The following is a 20,401-nucleotide window of genomic DNA, read 5'->3' on the forward strand; positions in this document are numbered from 1 at the left end:
CAGATGTTTCCAGAGTGGCACAATAGTGCAACTGTGGGATACCGCGCGGAGGCCAATACCGTTGATTTGCGGCCACACTAACCCTAATCCGATATGGCAATACCGATTTCAGCGCTACTCCTCTCGTCGGGGAGAAGTACAGAAATCGGTTTAAAGAGCCCTTTATAACGATATAAAGGGCCTCGTTGTGTGGACGGGTGCAGGGTTAAATCGGTTTAATGCTGCTAAATTCAGTTTAAATGCGAAGTGTAGACCAGGCCTTTGAGAGGCTGCTGTGGAGTGAAATTGAGGGGAAGAGTGTGCTCCAACCTTCTCTTTCCTTCCCTCACAAACAGCCAGTCAGGCCGTGGCAGAGAAAGTCCAGTCAAAACTGTAGAAAGTTCTCTGAATATCCAAAGGTCTGTGCTTTATCACTTAACTCAGAGTAAGCATAGGTTTTCTTTTTAAAAAATATATGTTTAGCTATATTTGTATAGAGTGTGTGAGGGCGTTTTTATAATTGTACAGGATCATTTTTTATCGGTGTTTCATCTTGTCTGGACAACTTCAAAATATATTTCCCAAACTCCCAGAAATAGTATCTGCAGCATTTATCTGAGTTAATGGGTTTTTGCCTTCAACTGTTTTAATTACATCATCACATACTACGACTCCTTGCACATTGACTGCTGAGCTTTTTGGAAAATCTGACCCAAGCCATGGATGTTGAGCCATTCTGAAAATTCTAGCCTTAGGGCTTGGTTTTCAGAAGAGCTGAGCACTCACTACTCCATTTGAAGTTAATGGGAGCTGTGAGTGCTCAGCATACCTGAAATATGAGACTTTAGGTGTCCCTAGTTGGGCCTCCAAATGCTGAAATATCACAATTAGTTGTCTCTTCTGCAAATTTTGGCTCTAATTACTCTGTCTCAATTCCCATCTGTACAATGTGGCTAAAGTTTATCTAATTCACAGGGTTATTGTAAAGATAAATTAATGTTTGAGGTGCAAAAGCTACAATCATGAGTGCAGTAAGGAATCCCATAAAGATATTTATAGTTATGTATTCAGTGCTGGATGGTGTGCAGTAAATGAGGTATGGAGGCCCTATTCTGAATACTGAGGATTAAAAAAATACTGCGCCGTTGCTTTATTTCACCTTCCGTGATATGGAAAAATAACATATGATCATGTAATGAGACTATATGATGATATATACCCACAATGGTAAAATTAAGTTTCCTTGGTCAACATTGATTTTAGTATTCCCTAAATTGAGTGTGTTGTTCTATTTTTAACGTCCTTTTTATATAGGTTAGTATTTTCCATATGGAATGTATCTTTAACCAGGTACTGACTTGAAGTTTATCCTTTTGTTCTTTCTTACTTCACTCAATATCTGGATCATTTTTATTTTCTTGCAGTGAAGTTTTCATGGTGGTTCAGTTAATTATTATATATTTTGCCTGGGTTTAGTTTTCAGATGTTCACTTCACATTGACTCTCCATTTTATAAATTCAATATTTAATCTTGGTTTTTTATTAGGGCTGTCAAGCAATTAAAAAAATTAATCACAATTAACCACACGATTAATCGCACTGTTAAACAATAGTAGAATACTATTTGTATAAATATTTTTGGATGTTTTCCACATTTTCAAATATATTGATTTCAATTACAACACACAATACAAAGCGTACAGTGCTCACTTTATATTTATTTTGGTTTCAGATACTTGCACTGTAAAAAAAAAAAAAAAAAAAAAAAAAATAGTATTTTTCAGTTCACCTAATGCAAGTGCTGTAGTGCAATCACTTCATCATGACAGTTGAACTTATAAATGTAGAATTACGTCCAAAAAAAACTGCATTCAAAAATAAAACAGTGTAAAACTTTAGACCCTACAAGTCCACTCAGTCCTCCTCCTTATTCAGCCAATCGCTCAGACAAACAAGTTTGTTTACATTTGCAAGAGATAATGCTGCCCACTTCTTGTTTACAATGTCACCTGAAAGTGAGAACGGATGTTTGCATGGCACTGTTGTAGTCGATGTTGCAAGATATTTATGTGCCAGATGCTCTAAAGATATATGCCTTCATGCTACAGTCACCATTCCAGATGCCATGCGTCCATGCTGATGATGGGTTCTGCTTGATGATAATCCAAAGCGATGCAGGCCAACGCACGTTCATTTTTATCATCTGAGTCAGATGCCACCAGCAGAAGATTGATTTTCTCTTTTGGTGGTTCGTCTTCTATAGTTACTGCATTGGTGTGTTGCTCTTTTCAGACTTCTGAAAGCATGCTCCACACCCCATGTTGATCAGATTTTGGAAGGCACTTCAGATTCTTAGATCTTGGGTCAAGTGCATACGAATGTTGAGTATATCTGGCACATAAATACCTTGCAGTGCTAGCTACAAAAGTGCCATGCAAATGTCTGTTCTCACTTTCAGGAGAGTGGCAGCATTATCTCCTGTAAATGTAAACAAACTTGTTTGTCTTAGCAATTGGTTGAACAAGAAGTAGGACTGAGTGGACTTTAGGCTCTAAAGTTTTACATTGTTTTATTTTTTAATGCAGTTATGTAACAAAAAAAATCTACATTTGTAAATTATGCTTTCATGATAGAGATTGCAGTACAGTACTTGTATGAGGTGAATTGAAAAATACTGTTTCTTTTGTTTATCAGTTTTACAGTGCAAATATTTTCAATAAAAATAATATAAAGCAAGTACTGTACATTTTGTATTCTGTGTTGTAACTGAAATCAATATATTTGAAAATATAGAAAAACATCAAAAATGTTTAATAAATTTCAATTGGTATTCTATTGTTTGTTAATCATGTGAGTTAACTGCGATTAATCGACAGCCCTATTTTTATATAAATGTTATCGTGCTCAGCATTAATGAAAACTGAACAAGTGATTTAATCAATATTTATTTCAGATAAGAGCATGTCCTTTTTATTGTGTTTATGCATATATTTAACTCTCTAGACAGTCCTGTGATTATGGTTACTTAGCAACAGAACTTTCCCTTTTAAGTTTTAAGACTTTCATGCAGAAGATGTTCAGTGGGGATAACTCAGTGGTTTGAGCATTGGCTTGCTAAACCCAGGGTTGTGAGTTCAATCCTTGAGGGGGCTGCTTAAGGATTTGGGCCAAAAATCAGTACTTGGTCCTGCTAGTGAAGGCAGGGGGCTGGACTCGATGACCTTTCAAGGTCCCTTCCAATTCTAGGAGATGAATATATCTCCAGTTGTTGTTGTTGTTGTTGTTATAGTGTCCAGAACACATTTAAATCACCTCTGCTTTTAAATTGACCTAGATAGATCTACATGGTACAATTATACTTTTCTTAGTACTATTAATATGAAGCAGTTCTTTAAAACCACTAGTGTATTTATATTTAATAAAATAACTTTAACAGAAATATGGAATAACTTCTCAACCAGGATAAAAAGAGCAAGTTTGCTGGTAACCTGAGATTTGGCAATTAATTTCTCAGGTTGGAATCTCCTCTTTACGTAAAACATAGAAATAGCTTGTGTTTCCTGTGTCTAGAGTCAATAGTGACCATTGATATAGAATATTTCTGTTAATAAAATGCATGCTTTATGGATGTTTCACATATTACAAATTCTACCTGCATGAGATGTCTGAAAGAGTTGTTTCATCTACACACATAAAAGTAATTATAGGGACTTGATCAGAAACAGTTCCATCAAACTAGCAGAGAAAAAACATTGTAGCAGAAAGTTGTAGTGAGTTCAGTGCTGCGTCTTTACTGGCATGGTTTGCCAGAAAACATTTTGATGGGGCTATCAGGAACCATGAACCTTTCCTCATAGATACTTTACCCTTCCCTTTTCCCCCATAGTAACTGACTTGCTCCTTTTTACTTGATATTATTAAGGGGAATTTCTTCAACCAGATGGGTCTTAGAAGTCATCCAGAAAGGATATCCTACTCCAAGCTGCTTCCTCTAAACCCCTTGCCCAGCCCTTTTAGGATGCATCAGGCGAAGTATTTCCAGCAAAGATAAGGAGGTGTTAGTACCGTTATATAAGGCACTGGTGAGACCTCATCTGGAATACTGTGTGCAGTTCTGGTCTCCCATGTTTAAGAAGGATGAATTCAAACTGGAACAGGTTCAGAGACGGGCTACTAGGATGATCGGAGGAATGGAAAACCTGTCTTATGAAAGGAGACTCAAAGAGCTTGGCTTGTTTAGCCTGGCCAAAAGAAGGCTCCGGGGGGATATGCTTGCTCTATATAAATATATCAGGGGGATTAACGTTAGGGAGGGAGAGGAATTATTTAAGCTTAGTACTAATGTAGGCACAAGGACAAATGGGTACAAACTGGATATTAGGAAGTTTAGACTTGAAATTAGACGAAGGTTTCTAACCATTAGGGGAGTGAAGTTCTGGAACAGCCTTCCGAGGGAAGTAGTGGGGGCAAAAGACTTATCTGGCTTTAAGACTAAGCTTGATAAGTATATGGAGGGGATGTTATGATGGGATAGTTTAATTTGGGCAATTGATCTTGGATTATCAGCAGATAAGTCTGCTCAATGGTCTGTGAGGGGATGTTGGATGGGATGGGAACTGAGTTACTGCAGAGAATTCTTTCTTGGGTGCTAGCTGGTGAGTCTTGCCCACATGCTCAGGGTTTAGCTGATCGCCATATTTGGGGTCGGGAAGGAATTTTCCTCCAGGGCGGATTGGCAGAGGCCCTGGAGGTTTTTCGCCTTCCTCTGCAGCGTGGGGCATGGGTCGCTTGCTGGTGGATTCTCTGCAGCTTGAGGTCTTCAAATCACAATTTTGAGGATTTCAATAACTCAGTCATGGGTTAGGGGTTGTTATAAATGTGTATGGGTAGGGTTTTGTGGCCTGCCTTGTGCAGGAGGTCAGACTAGATGATCATATTGGTCCCTTCTGACCTATGAGTCTAAGCCTTCTCGTGAGAAAATGCAGAGAGCCTTCTCCTTTATTTGGAAACAAAGTTCTTTAGCAGCTTTTGGATAAGGGCCTCTCTTCCCATTATATCCTTATTGCCAAGAAAAAAGGAGTGTTTTGCCCCATCCTTGATTTCAGGTAGAATAATTATATCCAGCAATTCTGATCCCAGATGGTGTGTGTAAATCAGCAGGATTTTTTGGGGGCTCTCAACCTCAAAGACACTTAATTTCATGTTTCACTCAGACTGTCTATGTATGCAGCATAGTTGTAGCCATGTCGGTCCCAGGATATTAGACACACAAGGTGGGTGATGTAATATCTTTTATTGGACCACAGAAGTTAGCCCAATAAAAGCTATTACCTCACCCACCTTGGCTGTCTAACTATGTGCAGTCCCCATTACTTGTACTTGGTTCTACTCTTTGGTCTTAGCACCCCCAAGACTCAAGGGTTTCATTGTAATGAAAATTTAACAGCCCTAACACACAAACCTATTTACTTATTTTTACTTTACCCTGATAAGGAAATACAAATGATTCTTCTGTGTTTAAATAAAAAAAAAAAAAACACAACAAAAAAAAACAACAAAAAACTGCCCCTGTTCATGTGTGATTTTTGCAAGGCTGGCTTATCTATGTGATTAGCCAAAAGAGCTTTTTCCACAAGGGGTGAAGTATAATTTGGACAATGTTTTCGGTTCCTTGGGCTCAGGATCAGCCACAAGAAAATCAACATTCATTGTCACTCAGCCCCTTGAGTTCACAAGGAGCCATTGCGGGCTCCACTCTGCAACAACTTATTTATTGCAGACTGATTCCTACAGGTTTGACAGTCAGTTGTCCTATGTGAGATGGGCAAAAATAATTTGACTGGCATGGCACATTTTCCTTCCTTGTTTCGAGGACAAGTCTGAGTGCTTCTTGGGCAAACAACACCACCAACATCTAGTCTCTCCATGAGTAAGGAGGAACTTGATTCCTCCACCAAAGTCAGGAAGTGTCCAACTTCTGGAAGTGGTCCATTTGACATCAGATTAGACCCTATTTGGGGATTGATTCCCTGTGTCTGTCATCACTCCACTCCTGATCCAGTGGCGGGTTTCAGCATACCATGATGCTATCTCTGACCTATTACCCATGCTTCTCTTCTTTTCCTCCTTGCTTTTGATACTCTGTCCGGTCGTGGCTCTCTACTGACCCCTCTAATTGTATTTTCAGTGGTCTGTTTGGTTCACCACCCCTAACTTCAACTCTCCCAAAGGCCCCTGTCTTTTCTTTCTCTGTTCTCTAGCATCAGATAATCTGATGAATGGCTCACAAATCTCTCCCAACTGCAGACCCAGCTCCCTATGTCTAAACCAGCATCTTGGTCTCCTCATGATCTCCTGTTTAAATGCACCATGGCCAAAACTGAGTTCTTGATCTTCCCCTCTTCACCCCACCAATGTCTTCTCTTGCAGGTTGGGAGGCCAAGGTTGATTGAATAGCAATAATCAATTTTATTTTGCTATATTCAAAAGACTATCTTATATCATGTGGTATCTTTATAGGTAGAGTAGCAAAAGCAAATACCAAAAGCAACATGAAAACCCACCCAGTATGCACTTGCATAATATTGTGTTTAATGTCATTGTATAATAGCAATGGCAGAAGTGCAGATAACAGTAATGATACATAATCTAGGGCTCTCAAGCGATTAAAAAAATTAATTTCAATTAATCGCCCTATTAATAATAAATACCATTTATTTAAATATTTTTGGATGTTTTCTACATTTTCAAATATATTGATTTCAATTACAATACAGAATACAAAGTGTACAGTGCTCACTTTATATTTATTTTGATTTCAAATACTTGCACTGTTAAAAAAAAGAAAAAAGAAAGAAATAGTATTTTTCAATTCACCTAGTACAAGTACTGTAGTGCAATCACTTTTTCTTGAAAGTTGAACTTACAAATGTAGAACTAATTGCATTCAGAAATAAAACATGTAAAACTTTATAACATAAACTCTGTCCTACTTCTTATTCAGCCGATTGCTCAGACATAGAAGTTTGGTTACAATTTGCAGGAGATAATGCTACCCATTTCTTGTTTACAATGTCACCTGAAAGTGAGAACAGACGTTTGCCATGGCACTTTGTAGCTGGCGTTTGCAAGATAATATAGTGCCAGAATGCTCTAAAGATTCATATGTTCCTTCATGCCTTCAACCACCATTCCAAGAGGACATGCATCCATCCTGATGGTGGGTTCTACTCGATACGATCCAGAGTGGATGACATGTTCATTTTCATCATCTGAGTTAGATACCCAGTAAGAAGGCTGATTTCTTTTTTGGTGGTTCGGGTTCTGTAGTTTCTGCATCGGAGTGTTGCTTCTAAGACTTCTGAAAGCATGCTCCACACCCCATGCTGATCAGATTTTGAAGCACTTCAGATTCTTAAATTTGGGCGAGTGTTGTAGCTATCTTTAGAAATCTCACATTGTACCTTCTTTGTGTTTGTCACATCTGCAGTGAATGTGTTCTTAAAACAAATATGTGCTGGGTCATCATCCGAGACTGTATAAGCATGAAATATATGGCAGAATGTGGGGTAAACAGAACAGAAGATGTTACAGTTCTCTCCAAGTAGTTCAGTCACAAATTTAATTAACACACAATTTTTTTAAAGAGTGTCATCAGCATGAAGGTATGTCCTCTGGAATGGTGGCCAAAAGCATGAAGGGGCGTACAAATGTTTAGCATATATGGCATCAAATACCTTGCAAACGCCTGCGAAAAAAGTGCCATATGAATTCTGCTTCTCACTTCAAATGATATTGTAAACAAGAAGTGGGCAGCATTATCTCCTGCAAATTGTAACCAAACGTGTTTATCTGAGCAATTGGCCGAATAAGTAGTACAGCTGAGTGGACTTTAGGCTCTAAAGTTTTACATTGTTTTATTTTTGAATGCAGTTATGTAACCAAAACAAATCTACATTTGTAAGTTATGCTGTCACGATAGAGAGATTGTACTACTGTATTTGTATGAGGTGAACTGAAAAATACTGTTTTTTATCATTTTTACAGTGCAAATATTTTTAATAAAAAATAATATAAAGTGAGCATTGTACAATTTGTATTTTGTGTTCTAATAGAGATCAATATATTTGAAAATATAGAAAAACTTCCAAAAATATTTAATAAATTTCAATTGGTATTCTATTGTTTAACAGTACGATTAATCACGATTAATTTTTTTGAGTTAATCACGAGTTACCTGCAATTAATCGACAGCCCTGATATAATCACAGCAGATTAGATACTTTAATTTATTTTAATAGTGTAGATAAATTCAATTTAGCTATGCATTGCTCTCAAAAATCCAGAAGGGATTTAGGTGTACAAGTCCTATTAACTTTTAGTCAGATTTATCCTAACTCCTTTGGATGCTTCTGAAGCTCCCCCTCAAAGTATGCAGAGAGTATCATCAACTCTGTCATCCATGCCTTTGGCAACAAGTCTTGCCAAGGTTTGCGCTGTGTTTGCAGATGGCTTCTGCTCCTCCTTTTCCCCCTGGATCTCACAAATGTGCAAAATACAACATGCAGAGATAGTATCAGATCTATCACAGAAGAGTCAAGCCATGTCCCCAGACACTTCCACCAGCCTTTCAGCCACATCTAGATTTCTTCATCAGCCAGTATTTCCAAAAGCCTAGTTAGCTTAAAATAGTGTAACACAGTGTGACTTATTTTGGTTTAATATTGTGAAACGTAAAGAAATGTAAATCCTATGTTTTTGTACAGGTTCGAATGCAAGCATTGAAATGCTTCTCAGTTCTAGCCTTTGAAAACCCCCAGGTATCAATGACTCTTGTAAATGGTAAGCCGAAAGCTTCAGTGGCTAATATGTTCATTTTACAAATTAACTGAATTTGAATTATTTCCTGAATCCTTTTTTTCATTGTTTGCAGTTTTGGTTGATGGAGAATTATTACCACAGATTTTTGTGAAGATGTTACAAAGGGACAAGCCTATTGAAATGCAGCTCACATCAGCCAAATGGTAATCCTCAACAGGAGCTAGAGGGAGAGGGGCTGCAATGTAACTAATGCTTAAAATTGCAACTCTTACAAATCTTCTTGTCATAAAATCCTAAGTGATAGAATTGGGTGAAATGTTAGTCTGTAGTTCATCTCCTTGCGCTTATGCAAGATAAACTCTTGTACTCCTTTAAAGTGTTGTTAAATAATAATCAGTATTTATATTATACTAGTACCCCGAGGTTCCCATTCAGGGTTAGGAGCTTCATTGTGTTGGACACTGTACAGATCTAGATCCGAGCTAATCCCTGCCCTGAAGGGTTTGCACCCTGAAGTAATATTTACTTCTGAAGGCTTCTGGTGTTGCTGGAGACTCCTTGGAAATTATTCCATTGCTATTTAATATTATGGTTAATTTAAGATTTTCCTATTTTTAGTTTCAGCCTCTTCTTCCTTCCCTTACTGCCATTCCCATAACAGTGGCCCAGTGCACTCTGCAGCTCAATGGAACCAATTTTCATAGCAGTAACCGCTAAATTCTTTATTAATCTTAATGTATTCTGCTTCCATAGCCTGTCCTTCCCATCCCTCCTTCTACACTCCCACACAACTATGGTCCATAGTTGGAAAATGTGTCTGATTATTTTGGTGAATGGGTTTTTTCATGGTGCTCTTTAGGCATCCAGGCTCCACACCCTGGAACTATCCTCCTGGGAGAACCTTCTTCCCTTTGTTGTGTTAATTTCTATGGAATAAATGTGCCCAGAGAATCAGAAGTGTTAATGTGTCCCTGTTGCTGTACAACACTGAACAGTTTGGGATTTTGAGTACAGAGACCTCAGCCTGTTTAGTTCTATGGCAAACACATTAGAAAATGTGTGCCAAAACTGGGAAATGTATTGATTAGGATAAACAAGAGAAAAAGAATCAAAACAAGATATAAAGCATTTTGATATTGAAATTGAACGGGTATGGAAAACAAATGTAATAAAAAAACTTATCAAAGCCCCATTTTCAGAGAGAGGATGTTGGTCGGAGTCTTTTGTCAAGCAATCCTTCTCTTGGTGGGAAAGGAAGGGATTAGTTCTTTTGAATTCCAAGTTGTGAATGACTGGCACTCTTCCTGCGTTTGACAGAGCAAACAAATGCAAATGGGATAAGAGAGAGATGGGGAAATATGTACTATTGTTGACTTTCTCAGGATACAGAGTGGCTAGGCAGTCACAGATGAATGCTCTGGGCTGGCAGTCAGGCCATAACAGCTGTTGCTCTGGACTCTGGCTCACATTCCTGGCAGCAGAACATCATTCAGCTGGTCATCTCCCTTTCCTTCAACAATCCTCCTCAGGCCAGCCAGAGCTTGATGGGACAGCTCATCTCATTGTGCTGGTGCTGTGCAATACAGTTGGTCTCAGGATCAGGTGAAAAGCTGAGAGAGAGAGAGATAGTGGTAGATGAAAAGGAAGGGGAATACAGAGCAGGATCTCATATGTATCAGGCTGGGGTCTTTGCAGCTGTTTCTGCTGATGTGCCAAAGTCTGGGTGTCACAATCATCCTTGAAACTCACAAGTGAAGGAAAATCTCTGGAATGAAGCGGAGACCTGTTGGCCTCCACCAGGAGTTTTTCCCATTTGATTCACCACCACCCTTTCCCTCCCACCCTTGACCAAAGTTTCTCTTTCTTTTGAGGACCCCAGAAGATGTCGTGGGCAGAACATCACATTCCCTCATTACTTGTCTGCCAATGAAGTCTAGTTTCTTACATCAGTTTTGGTCCACTAACTTCTAATTCCATTTGCTTTTTGTTTACTAGGCATGATCTCAATGCATTCTTTGAGTTGCTTTAGTAGACCTTTTTGTATGGACTAGTCCAGGCTTTTTGCCTTCCCTTTGTGCATCAACATATATTGTTGTAGGTGGTTGTAACATTTTACAAACTTTTACCCGCTTACCAAAATTCAGCCCACAATTAGGATAGACCTGTTAGGCCACAATTATTAGAACACATCATGTGTGTCCCAGTGGGTAGCCAGCTTCAGCAATTAATTTCCTTGGCTCCCCTAGCCTCGGCTTCTGCACTGATCTGCAGGTATCTCAGCTTGTCATCCTGCATGCTGGAAGCTAGACTCCAGGATTGGCTTCCTGAGCCCCAGCTGCCTAGTTCCATGGAACAGTCCAGGGATCATGGACTGGAATCCAGTTAACTCCCTCTTGTGAGAAAAGCTGAAAAGCAAAGGGAGTGGCAGGCTGGTCCTGGCAGGGCAGGGAAAGCAAAACTCCAGGCACGTGGACACAGCAAATTCTATGACAAGAATGCCGAATTCTATGGTGTCTTGGAAAAATGCCAGATTCCAGAGTTGTGGACTCAATGAGGTCTTTATTGAGATGCCACTATACTTCTCAAAATTACTGTTTGAGGCGCTGTGTGTGTGTGTGTGTGTGTTTTCAAGTTAATCTCCATATCCACAAGGACTATAAACATGTTTATTTTTTTAAAAGCTGAATGTTTGGAGTATAATTCCATGGCAAGAACTGAATTTTGTTGTTGTGGAATGGTGTAATATATGGGGCCTTGCCTGTAACCATCTTAAGTAATTTGTTTCCTCCTGTTATGTTGTCATATTACTTTTTCTGGTACTGTATTTATTCTGGAGGTACCCAATCTACACTCCAGTAGTGAGGGTGAACAGCTATCAGGAATTAGAAATATTTGATCAGAATTGTAACAGTTTTGCCCACTTATTTCAGTATTTTGCCTTCATTAAAGGCATTTGAGAGAGGGAAATGGATATACTTCAAATCAATTAAGAAAGCAGGCATCTCTGGAAAGGGGAGAAGCTCTGTCAAGCATAGCATACAAGTGCCTCTGGGTAGGGGAAAGATCTGAGCACAAGATATGTGCATCTTTAGGCTGTGATATCTGTAGGGAGTAATGCTTGTGTTAAATGAACAGACTGCTCTATCCCCTGCTTGCTGTCTCTGTCCTCCCCTATGTTAATCAGCAAGGTTCTGCATCCCATGAGTGGTTCCACCATGACATGCCCTCTCCTGGTGGTTTTATGTTTCCCTTGTTTCCTACTCCATCCTCTTCTTATCTGAGGACTGTATGTGATTGTCAGAACTCTGCAGCTTGTACTACTCTCCAGTATCATTCACCCTTAGAGATAGCAAATTTACAGCATCTGGTTGAGTTATGTAGAAAACACATTCTTGAAAAAAAGATTTTTTTTAATTAAGTAATTAACCTCCAGGCTTGTTCTATATCAGTAATTCTTAGTGAAAAATTATATTTTGAGATAATTACAGGGGAAACCTTACCTCCCATGCAACCTTTTGTGGACATCGGTGGAGTAAGCAAGAATCTGAAAATCACTGTCATCTCATAAAGACAGATCAAATACTTTGAAGAACATGCACTGAATGTTTTTAAAAGCAGTCAGCACTCTCCTGCAAACTCGAGAGCAGTAAATGTTAACTTCTGCTGTTATTCTCGGGTGCCGCCAGTTTCCTGTGGAAGGTTATATTTTCCTAAATTTAAACACCAGAGACACCTTTTGAATGTTCCAAGAAAGAAGTGTACATAAAAAATACAGTATACCTCTTGTAGCAAGAAATTCAAACTTTTACGAACAATTGTCTTGTATATTCTATTAATATATATAAAGTATGTATTAAATTCTACTAAAATTCCTATATTTCAGTAAAACACTGAATTATTCAGGCCTGTCTCCAGAAGTTGGTCCAATAAAAGATGTTACCACATCCACCTTGTCTCTCCAAACGTTGAGTAACTGAGTATTGACTAGATATTTTTCAGTATTATAAGAGCATGAGAGATAAATTCTCTAAAGATTGATTAAAAGAACTTTTCTTGAATAAATATAATTTTTAGTACAAGTATAAAACCAATTTTAGAAGATGCTACTTTGTTTATATGATTATATGTATTGGGACTACACAGTCCTGTTCAGTATAAAATATACAGTTGTATAAGCAGAAGGACACTGAGTTCTATGGAAACAACTATGCCAATTTGGCAAATTTCTATGATATCTTTGACTTTCACCAGTCCTGGAGAAAAAATGTTTTATAGGAACATAGGAATTGCCATATTGGATCAAACCTATGGTCAATCTAATCTACTATTCGCTCTTTGACATTGGTCAATACTACAAGCTTTAAAAGAAGGTGCAAAGTACTGATATGCCCATGTGGGAAGATACTTCATGATTTCTAAACAGTTAGTGGTTGGCTTACATCCTGAAACATGAATTTGTACCCCTTATAAGTGTTTCTTGTTCATAATGTAGCTGCTCTTATTATTCATATGTCTAATCTTTTTATCTTAAAATCTAAAGATATCTTCATCCATTGCTAAAACGTCTTCAACCTCACAAGGAGCCTTGAAAACCTCAAATCAGCAGTTTTTACTGCAGCCACTATTAGTTTACATAATACCTAGAGAAGAATGTTATCTAAAGTTACAATAAGGTCCTGCCACCTTTCATCCACTTTGAGCAATTTAAAACTTCAGCCCACGGCTAGTTTGGCACCTTTACCATTCATAGTTCTGTGACCAACTCTCACCACCACTGTTCTATTATAGCACCCAGCTGATACAGTCGTCATGCAATCTTCTTTCTTCTCCTTGGCACCCTGTTGTTGTTGGCTGTTTCAACACACAGTTCTTGACTGTGTAGCATGGGCTAAATGTCATTCTGGTGCCTCTAATGCCATCTAACTCATTGTGACTGAGCAGATGGTTCATCCTTTGCTGGACTTCCCAGCTATCATCTTGTGTTCAATGATACTGGACTTCGCTTGCCTTGATTTTCTTACCACATAGGATTCTCAGATTTGGTGAATCTCAACTCTCTGCTGATACATCTACTGATTTAATTTAGATGAGCTGAGTTTAACCAGGGTGGTTTATTTAATCTAGATCACTAGCAAGGTCTTTCCATTTGGCATTAAGACTAGGTGCGCACTTGAACATTCTTGATTTTGGGGTAGGTAACTGGTGAAAGAGGTCAGCAATCCAGCAGACTGGGATAATGGGTTGTTTTGGTATAGCTAACAACCTTAAATATTGGACATTTTGATCTGGTCCACAACTTCCTAGATGTGTAGTAAGCATTGCTGGTGTACAGAGAATAGAGTGCTGAGAATACTTAGTGCTTTCTGTAGCAGATGGTGCAATGCACCTTGGGATGTTCTCCAGGTAAAGACCTGGGAAGTAATAGGACTGGTTTGCATGGTAACATGATCGGGAATTTCTATGTATGCAGCGAAGGAAGAGTGACAGTTGAGCTGCAGTCTTTCATGGTACAGGAGCCATGTTTAAACCATATTGTGGGTAACCAGGAGCAAACTGTGCAGTGAAACCTGGCTTCAGATTCAGTAAACAATCTGTAGTGTAGACAGGTCCATAAAGACAAAAGTTTTCTGTAAGGAAACCAGTTCAGCATAAAATATATATTTTTGTTCTAGTTACAAAAGCTCTTGAGGAAGGTCGGAGGGGGACACAAGCAGCCAAGAAAGCCCTGATATGTGACACCAGCAGGTTCTTAGCAGCAGCATGTAGCTTGCTCAATTCTATGGTAAATCTCTTGCCCAGGTCCTGGATCCAGCACAGATAGTGTACTTGTGGCCTGTGCGGTATATTCAAGTTCTTATGTCCTTATGTTTTCAGTTTTGCAGACATCTTTCTCAGTTGCTATCTCTGGACCTTGCTGGTGGGGTCCCCCAACCCCTTTGAGCTTGTGGGTTTAATCCTCAAGCTAGTAGTTTTTGGTGGATTTTTCAATCCAAGATAGTCTGTCTGTTTCTTTGGATTGAGTGTCAGAGCAAGAGTCAGCATCCTGCACGGAGTTCCTCATAGTTTTGCAACTATAAGTTCTCAGTGCACTGAGTGAAATGTGTTTAACTGTCTGGAAGAGGGACCTATGGTCTCACAACTGGTGAAAGCCCGTGTGGAGCATCTGTGTCCATTACTGATGACTGTTAATGATTGTTAGCTGTCAATTCTTATATATGCTGTCATTTGGCTTTAAAAGTCGTCACGTTAACAACGTCACTAATTGTGTTGTCTGTAACCTCCCATTTTGGGGGAAAATCATGGAGAAGGTAGTGCTGATTCGTCTCCCATAGCATTTGGATTCCTCCACTTCCTGGGTCCCTATTTGACCATTTTATGCCTGTGCATAGCGAAAAAGTCTGTGCAAATCTCATTGGTTGACTTCCTTTAGGCAAGGGTCAGAGACCAAGTGTCAATGCTGATGTTATCAGATATATCAGCTGCCCCCAGTATGGTTGGTTGGTTGAGAGTGCAATGGGCAATTTCTCTTAGGCTACATCTCCACTTGAAGCTGGGGGAGAGATTCTGAGTTCGTGTAGACGTGCCCACACTAATTCTCTGTGGAACTAGCAGGCTAAAAATAGTAGGGTACTGGGATAGCATGGGCAGTGGCAAGTGGCAGCACGGGGAAGCTTCCCTGAACATGTACTCATGTGGGTTTGTACTTGGGGTGGCTAGCTTGTGCTGTCACTTGTCGCTGCCTGTGCTACCCTGGTTATGGTGCTATTTATAGCACACCAGCTTGAAGAGAGCTAGCATAAGTGTGTCTGCATGTGCTGGGAATCACACCCCTGGTTCCAATAGTAGATGTAACCTTTAGAAGGATCTTGCATGGAGAATCACATAGGAGTCCTTTCTGTCTTCCCCTTCTGTTCATTGTTTACATGAGATAAGAGGAGAGAGTGAGCTGTTATGACTTGCAATTTCCTTCATGTAAAAATGATACATCTGCATCTTTTTCATCAAATCTGGATTGTCCCTTTTCTTGCTTTCCAAATACCTGGCCATGATCAGGACCTGGACAAAAGTGGACTAGTTGCCTTAGGCTCTAGCTGGGCGGGATGGAGACACAAGGAAGCTTCTTAAGAAACTGGCAGGAGCTTTGTCTGTATTCTCAGCTTAACATATATAACTGCCTATTGTCATAGTGGTTTTCAGTATACCTCTACAAATCCAGCACAATGGGGGCCTGACTGGAACATCTGGGCTCTGCTGTAGTACAAATGACATCAGGTTTTTTCTGGATCTAAAATGGTTACTGGTTTCCCAGGTAGCAGCACTGACTGACTCTACCCCATGCCTGTTAAGTCTGCAATTTTTATAATACTTAGTCCTCCCATGCACGCAGGGGACTGGACTAAATGACCTCTCGAGGTCCCTTCCTGTTCTACAATTCTATGATAATGTAACTTTCATAGGTTTACCCTTGGAAAATCTTTCTGAAACTTTGGTTACTCAGACTGACTGCCTTTCTTGCACTAAAGCATAGTAAGGCTAGTTTAAACTGAAATACGTATGCCTGTACAGTATTTTGCACTAGTGTAACTAGCTGTTTTAAAAATCACACTAAGTTAAACTGTTGCAACTCTCCATGCAGACAAGCCCTAAATCGATTAGGAATTGCTTTAAGCTAAACTGAAATAAGGCTCTCTTAAACCAAAATAAATATGTCCATACAGGGGTTTACATTAATTTATCTAAAATCGATTTGAGTTAAAATGGTGCAACTTTCTTGTGTAGACGAATCCTACCTGGGCCGGAGACACAGCTATTTGCGAGACAGGCTGTCTCCTTCTAACCAATCACAGAAATTACAAAAGTGTGCAGTACTCCCCTGCTGGTTTTATGAGGTTGGTAATGTCAATCTCAGTGAAATATCCCTGCTGTGGGTCTCACCTCTGCTAACTGCAAGATCCCATCTGCTCACTTTTAAGGGAGAGTTGTAATGTGACCTCTTTAATTTAGCCTTTTCTTTATTGCAGGTTTTTAGCTGGGTTTATCATTTGTTGATGGGTGGCTTAGGGCAGGATCAAATTTGTTACCTTTGTAGAAGTACTTGTTTTTAATTATGTACATATAAGTGGTGCCAGATACCATGACAGTAAGTGCTTGGATATCTATGACTTCCTAACTGCCATCCCTACTTATTCTTGAGTAGTTAACACAGACTTCAGTAGACTGAGGGTTTTCTCCCTTTTTAACTTTAATTTTGACTTGTAAGTAATTTATTTTTGTTCTAATTTTGGCAAATTTCTTAAACTTATACATGATTTTTTAATTTAAATGGATAGCTGGACCAAGCAGGAACCTGACATTTCCTTAGAGCCCCCTCCAGTGTCATTAGAAATGTAAGAGAAGACATAATAGCTTCCATTGCACCTTTCTTTTGAGACACCAGGGGATCGTCCAAGAAGCCTGAGACGACCTCCATCCCACCTAGGAAAATATCTTGATGTGTCTTTCAGATCCCACTTTCTGCAGTTCTGTAAACCCTATAAAATCACCTACTGCCTTTGAGTACCTCTGATTCTTCTCCAACAAGCCTGTAACAATCTCACCCAATTTCCCTCAACCCACAATTCCATGATACTTTTCTTGTCACCCTCCATCTAGCTAGTGTTTTCTTAACCATGCTGCCAGTCTTTCCTATAACCCTTCCCCAGTGCCACAGTCTCAGGGAGTACTTTTCAAAGAACATAGGGTGTTTAGTAAGCACCCTGGTATCTGGAAGGAGGGCATACTTTCTTTAGGCACCATGATGCTCAGTTGATTGTCAGAACACAAACAAGTTAATTTGCTTGCAGCATTTTTTGTTTTAAAGAAGGAGATTAACTACAAAATGCTACTTCACTACAATGTTAGGGCTGAACGTTTAAACGTGCAAAAGTTAGGAAATTTAAAATGTAAGGCTCCATAACAACATGTACTCTGCCATTTTATGTACATGTAACCCGAGTCAGGAAAGCACGTAGCACATGCTTACATGCTATCATTAATAAGAATGGATTTAAGTCCTATTTACTTCAATGGGATTTAAGCACATGCTTAAGTCATGGCCTAATAGGGATACTTTCCTGAATCAGGGCAATAATCTGGTTCTCCGGTGCATTTTATACTTTGTTCTTTTAAACATAGGTCCCAATTCTGTTCTCTCTGATTTTGATAAAATTATTCCAAACTTATGGTGGTGTCAGCAAGAGCAAAACCAAACTCATCTTACCATTGCTAGTCATTTCAGGGTTTGACTGCTAAGTCTTTAAAACGGCATGTAGAAAAATAAATTGTATTATTCAGGTATTATATGGAATGGTGTCTGAGTCCATTAAAACTTCATGTGTTAAAATGGGTTTTATAACCAAGTCAAGTAGTTATTCCATTGGTACAGCCATTCTTTTTACAATCACTTTTTAATGTTTATAAAAGCTGGAAGTAAGTGCGTTTATATTCTGCTGTCTTGTTACAGCCTTACTTACATGTGCAGAGCAGGAGCAATCCAGACAGATGATAACTGCGTTGTTTTAAAGGTAAGCTGGTTACATAATTTGTTTGAAATTTAAGCAACAGTTAAACTGGAGTTTTTATCACACTATGTGTTTGTCACTATTTTATTTGTGTACGTCTGTCATTAAGTGTTACAAAAGCGCTATTAATTCTATGGGGGAGCGTTTCAAAGGCACAAAGTGCAGTTAGTTGTCCAGCTTCCTTTAAAAATTAGGTGTTTAACTCCCATTTATGCTTCTGAAAATCTCCCTATGTAGCAATATGTTCATTGTAAATATTTAATAGTGATAACATTTTAATTCTGTTTATTAAGCTAGTTACAGTAAGTCTGAATCCAGAAAAAAAGTTTGATACAGAATCCATTTTATTTGTCAAGTTGCAGAAACTTAAAAATTAAAAGTTGCACAGCAGTATTGGACAATCATTTGGAAAGAACATGCAAAATGACTTCATCAGGCAGCTGTCTGAAAGCAAGTGAAAAGCTGTCATTCATGATTTTTTGTTTTAAGAGACAGTTTTCAACAGATGGTACTCTCAGTGCTTGCTTCAATTTATATTTTTTAATCTGAAAAAACACTGCTAATAATAGTTTCATAAAATATTTTTCTTAAGGATCTGTGTGGACATTTTTATGTTCATCATTGTTTCTTATATGGTGGCTGACAAGTGAAATTTTTGAGACTGGTATCATGGTGTGTTAGGTATGATTTGCATATCCAGGCTTCTGTCAGAAAATTGCCATTTTAGAACACCCCTGTAAGAATTACACAACTTTCTGGTTAATTATAGAACCATGGCTAGCACTGAAATCTAGAACGATCCTGTATCAACAAGAGATCTGAACATTCTAGAGCTGAGGGATACAAAGAATATGCCCTCTTAACCATTCCTCACTTCCTCATTGTATGCTTGACAATGCAGTCAAAGAACCAGGGCGTTCCTTTGTTCAGTCTGTTAATTGTTTGAATAATAGTAGAATTTGGTAGGTTTAAGAGCTCTCTGTCCAGTGAGACTTCTGTATCCATCATCCCAGATAATGGGAGAGAGTTCAGGTTTAAGAAATACACAGTCTAGATGTGTGATTGAGCAGCATTCACAGTATCTTTTTGACACGTGTGACCTTCGTGCTCCTAGCTGGGAGTAGGAGAAAACTCCTGCTGTGGATATGGCCTTAGCAGACAAAGAGTAGAACCAGCTCTCATCAGAGTTGTCAGCAACAAAACATGATCCTCTCCCAGACACTTCAGGTCTCAGATCTGAAGTCTTTTCATAGAAGACTTGACAGTGAAATCCTTGCTGATCTTCAACACAAAAAAGAACCTTACAAGAAGCGGAAGATTGGACAAATGACGAGGGAGGAGTATAAAAAGATTGCTCAGGCATGCAGGAGTGAAATCAGGAAGGCCAAATCACACTTGGAGTTGCAGCTAGCAAGAGATGTTAAGAGTAACAAGAAGGGTTTCTTGAGGTATGTTAGTAACAAGAAGAAAGTCGAGGAAAGTGTGGGCCTCTTACTGAATGAGGGAGGCAACCTAGTGACAGAGGATGTGGAAAAAGCTAACGTACTCAATGCTTTTTTTTGCCTCTGTCTTCACAAACAAGGTCAGCTCCCAGACTACTGCACTGGGCAGCACAGTATGGGAAGGAGAAGACCAGCCCTCTATGGAGAAATAAGTGGTTTGGGACTATTTAGAAAAGCTGGACAAGCACAAGCCAATGGGGCCGGATGCGCTGCAACCAAGGATGCTAAAGGAGTTGGTGGATGTGATTCCAGAGCCATTGGCCATTATCTTTGAAAACTCATGGCGATCAGGGGAAGTCCTGGGTGACTGGGAAAAGGCTAATGAAGTGCCCATCTTTAAAAAAGGGAAGGAGGATGATCCAGGGAACTACTGGCCAGTCAGCCTCACCTCACTCTCTGGAACAATCATGGAGCAGGTCCTCAAGGAATCAGTTCTGAAGCACTTAGAGGAGAGGAAAGTGATCAGGAACAGTCATCATGGATTCACCAAGGGCAAGTCATGCCTGACTAACGTAATTGCCTTCTATGATGAGATAAATG

At 39.2% G+C, this 20,401-nt stretch overlaps 1 protein-coding gene across 7 annotated transcripts in view; it reads left to right on the forward strand.

The window, feature by feature from the left end:
* The window catches only part of ARMC8 (armadillo repeat containing 8), a 213,783-nt gene that overhangs the window by 126,318 nt on the left and 67,064 nt on the right, over window positions 1–20,401 (forward strand). For all 7 annotated transcript variants that reach the window (XR_012656387.1, XM_032763603.2, XM_075068605.1 and 4 more), the window contains 3 exons: window positions 8,745–8,820; window positions 8,912–9,002; window positions 18,302–18,362. Coding sequence is in view for 6 of the 7 variants with exons in the window: in XM_032763603.2 (XP_032619494.1) it covers window positions 8,745–8,820; window positions 8,912–9,002; window positions 18,302–18,362 (228 nt within the window). In the remaining variant the exon portion in view is untranslated. The remainder of the gene's footprint in view (window positions 1–8,744; window positions 8,821–8,911; window positions 9,003–18,301; window positions 18,363–20,401) is intronic.

Source organism: Chelonoidis abingdonii, chromosome 8 (genome assembly GCF_003597395.2).
Source record: "Chelonoidis abingdonii isolate Lonesome George chromosome 8, CheloAbing_2.0, whole genome shotgun sequence".
NCBI classification, from domain to species: Eukaryota; Metazoa; Chordata; order Testudines; family Testudinidae; genus Chelonoidis; species Chelonoidis abingdonii.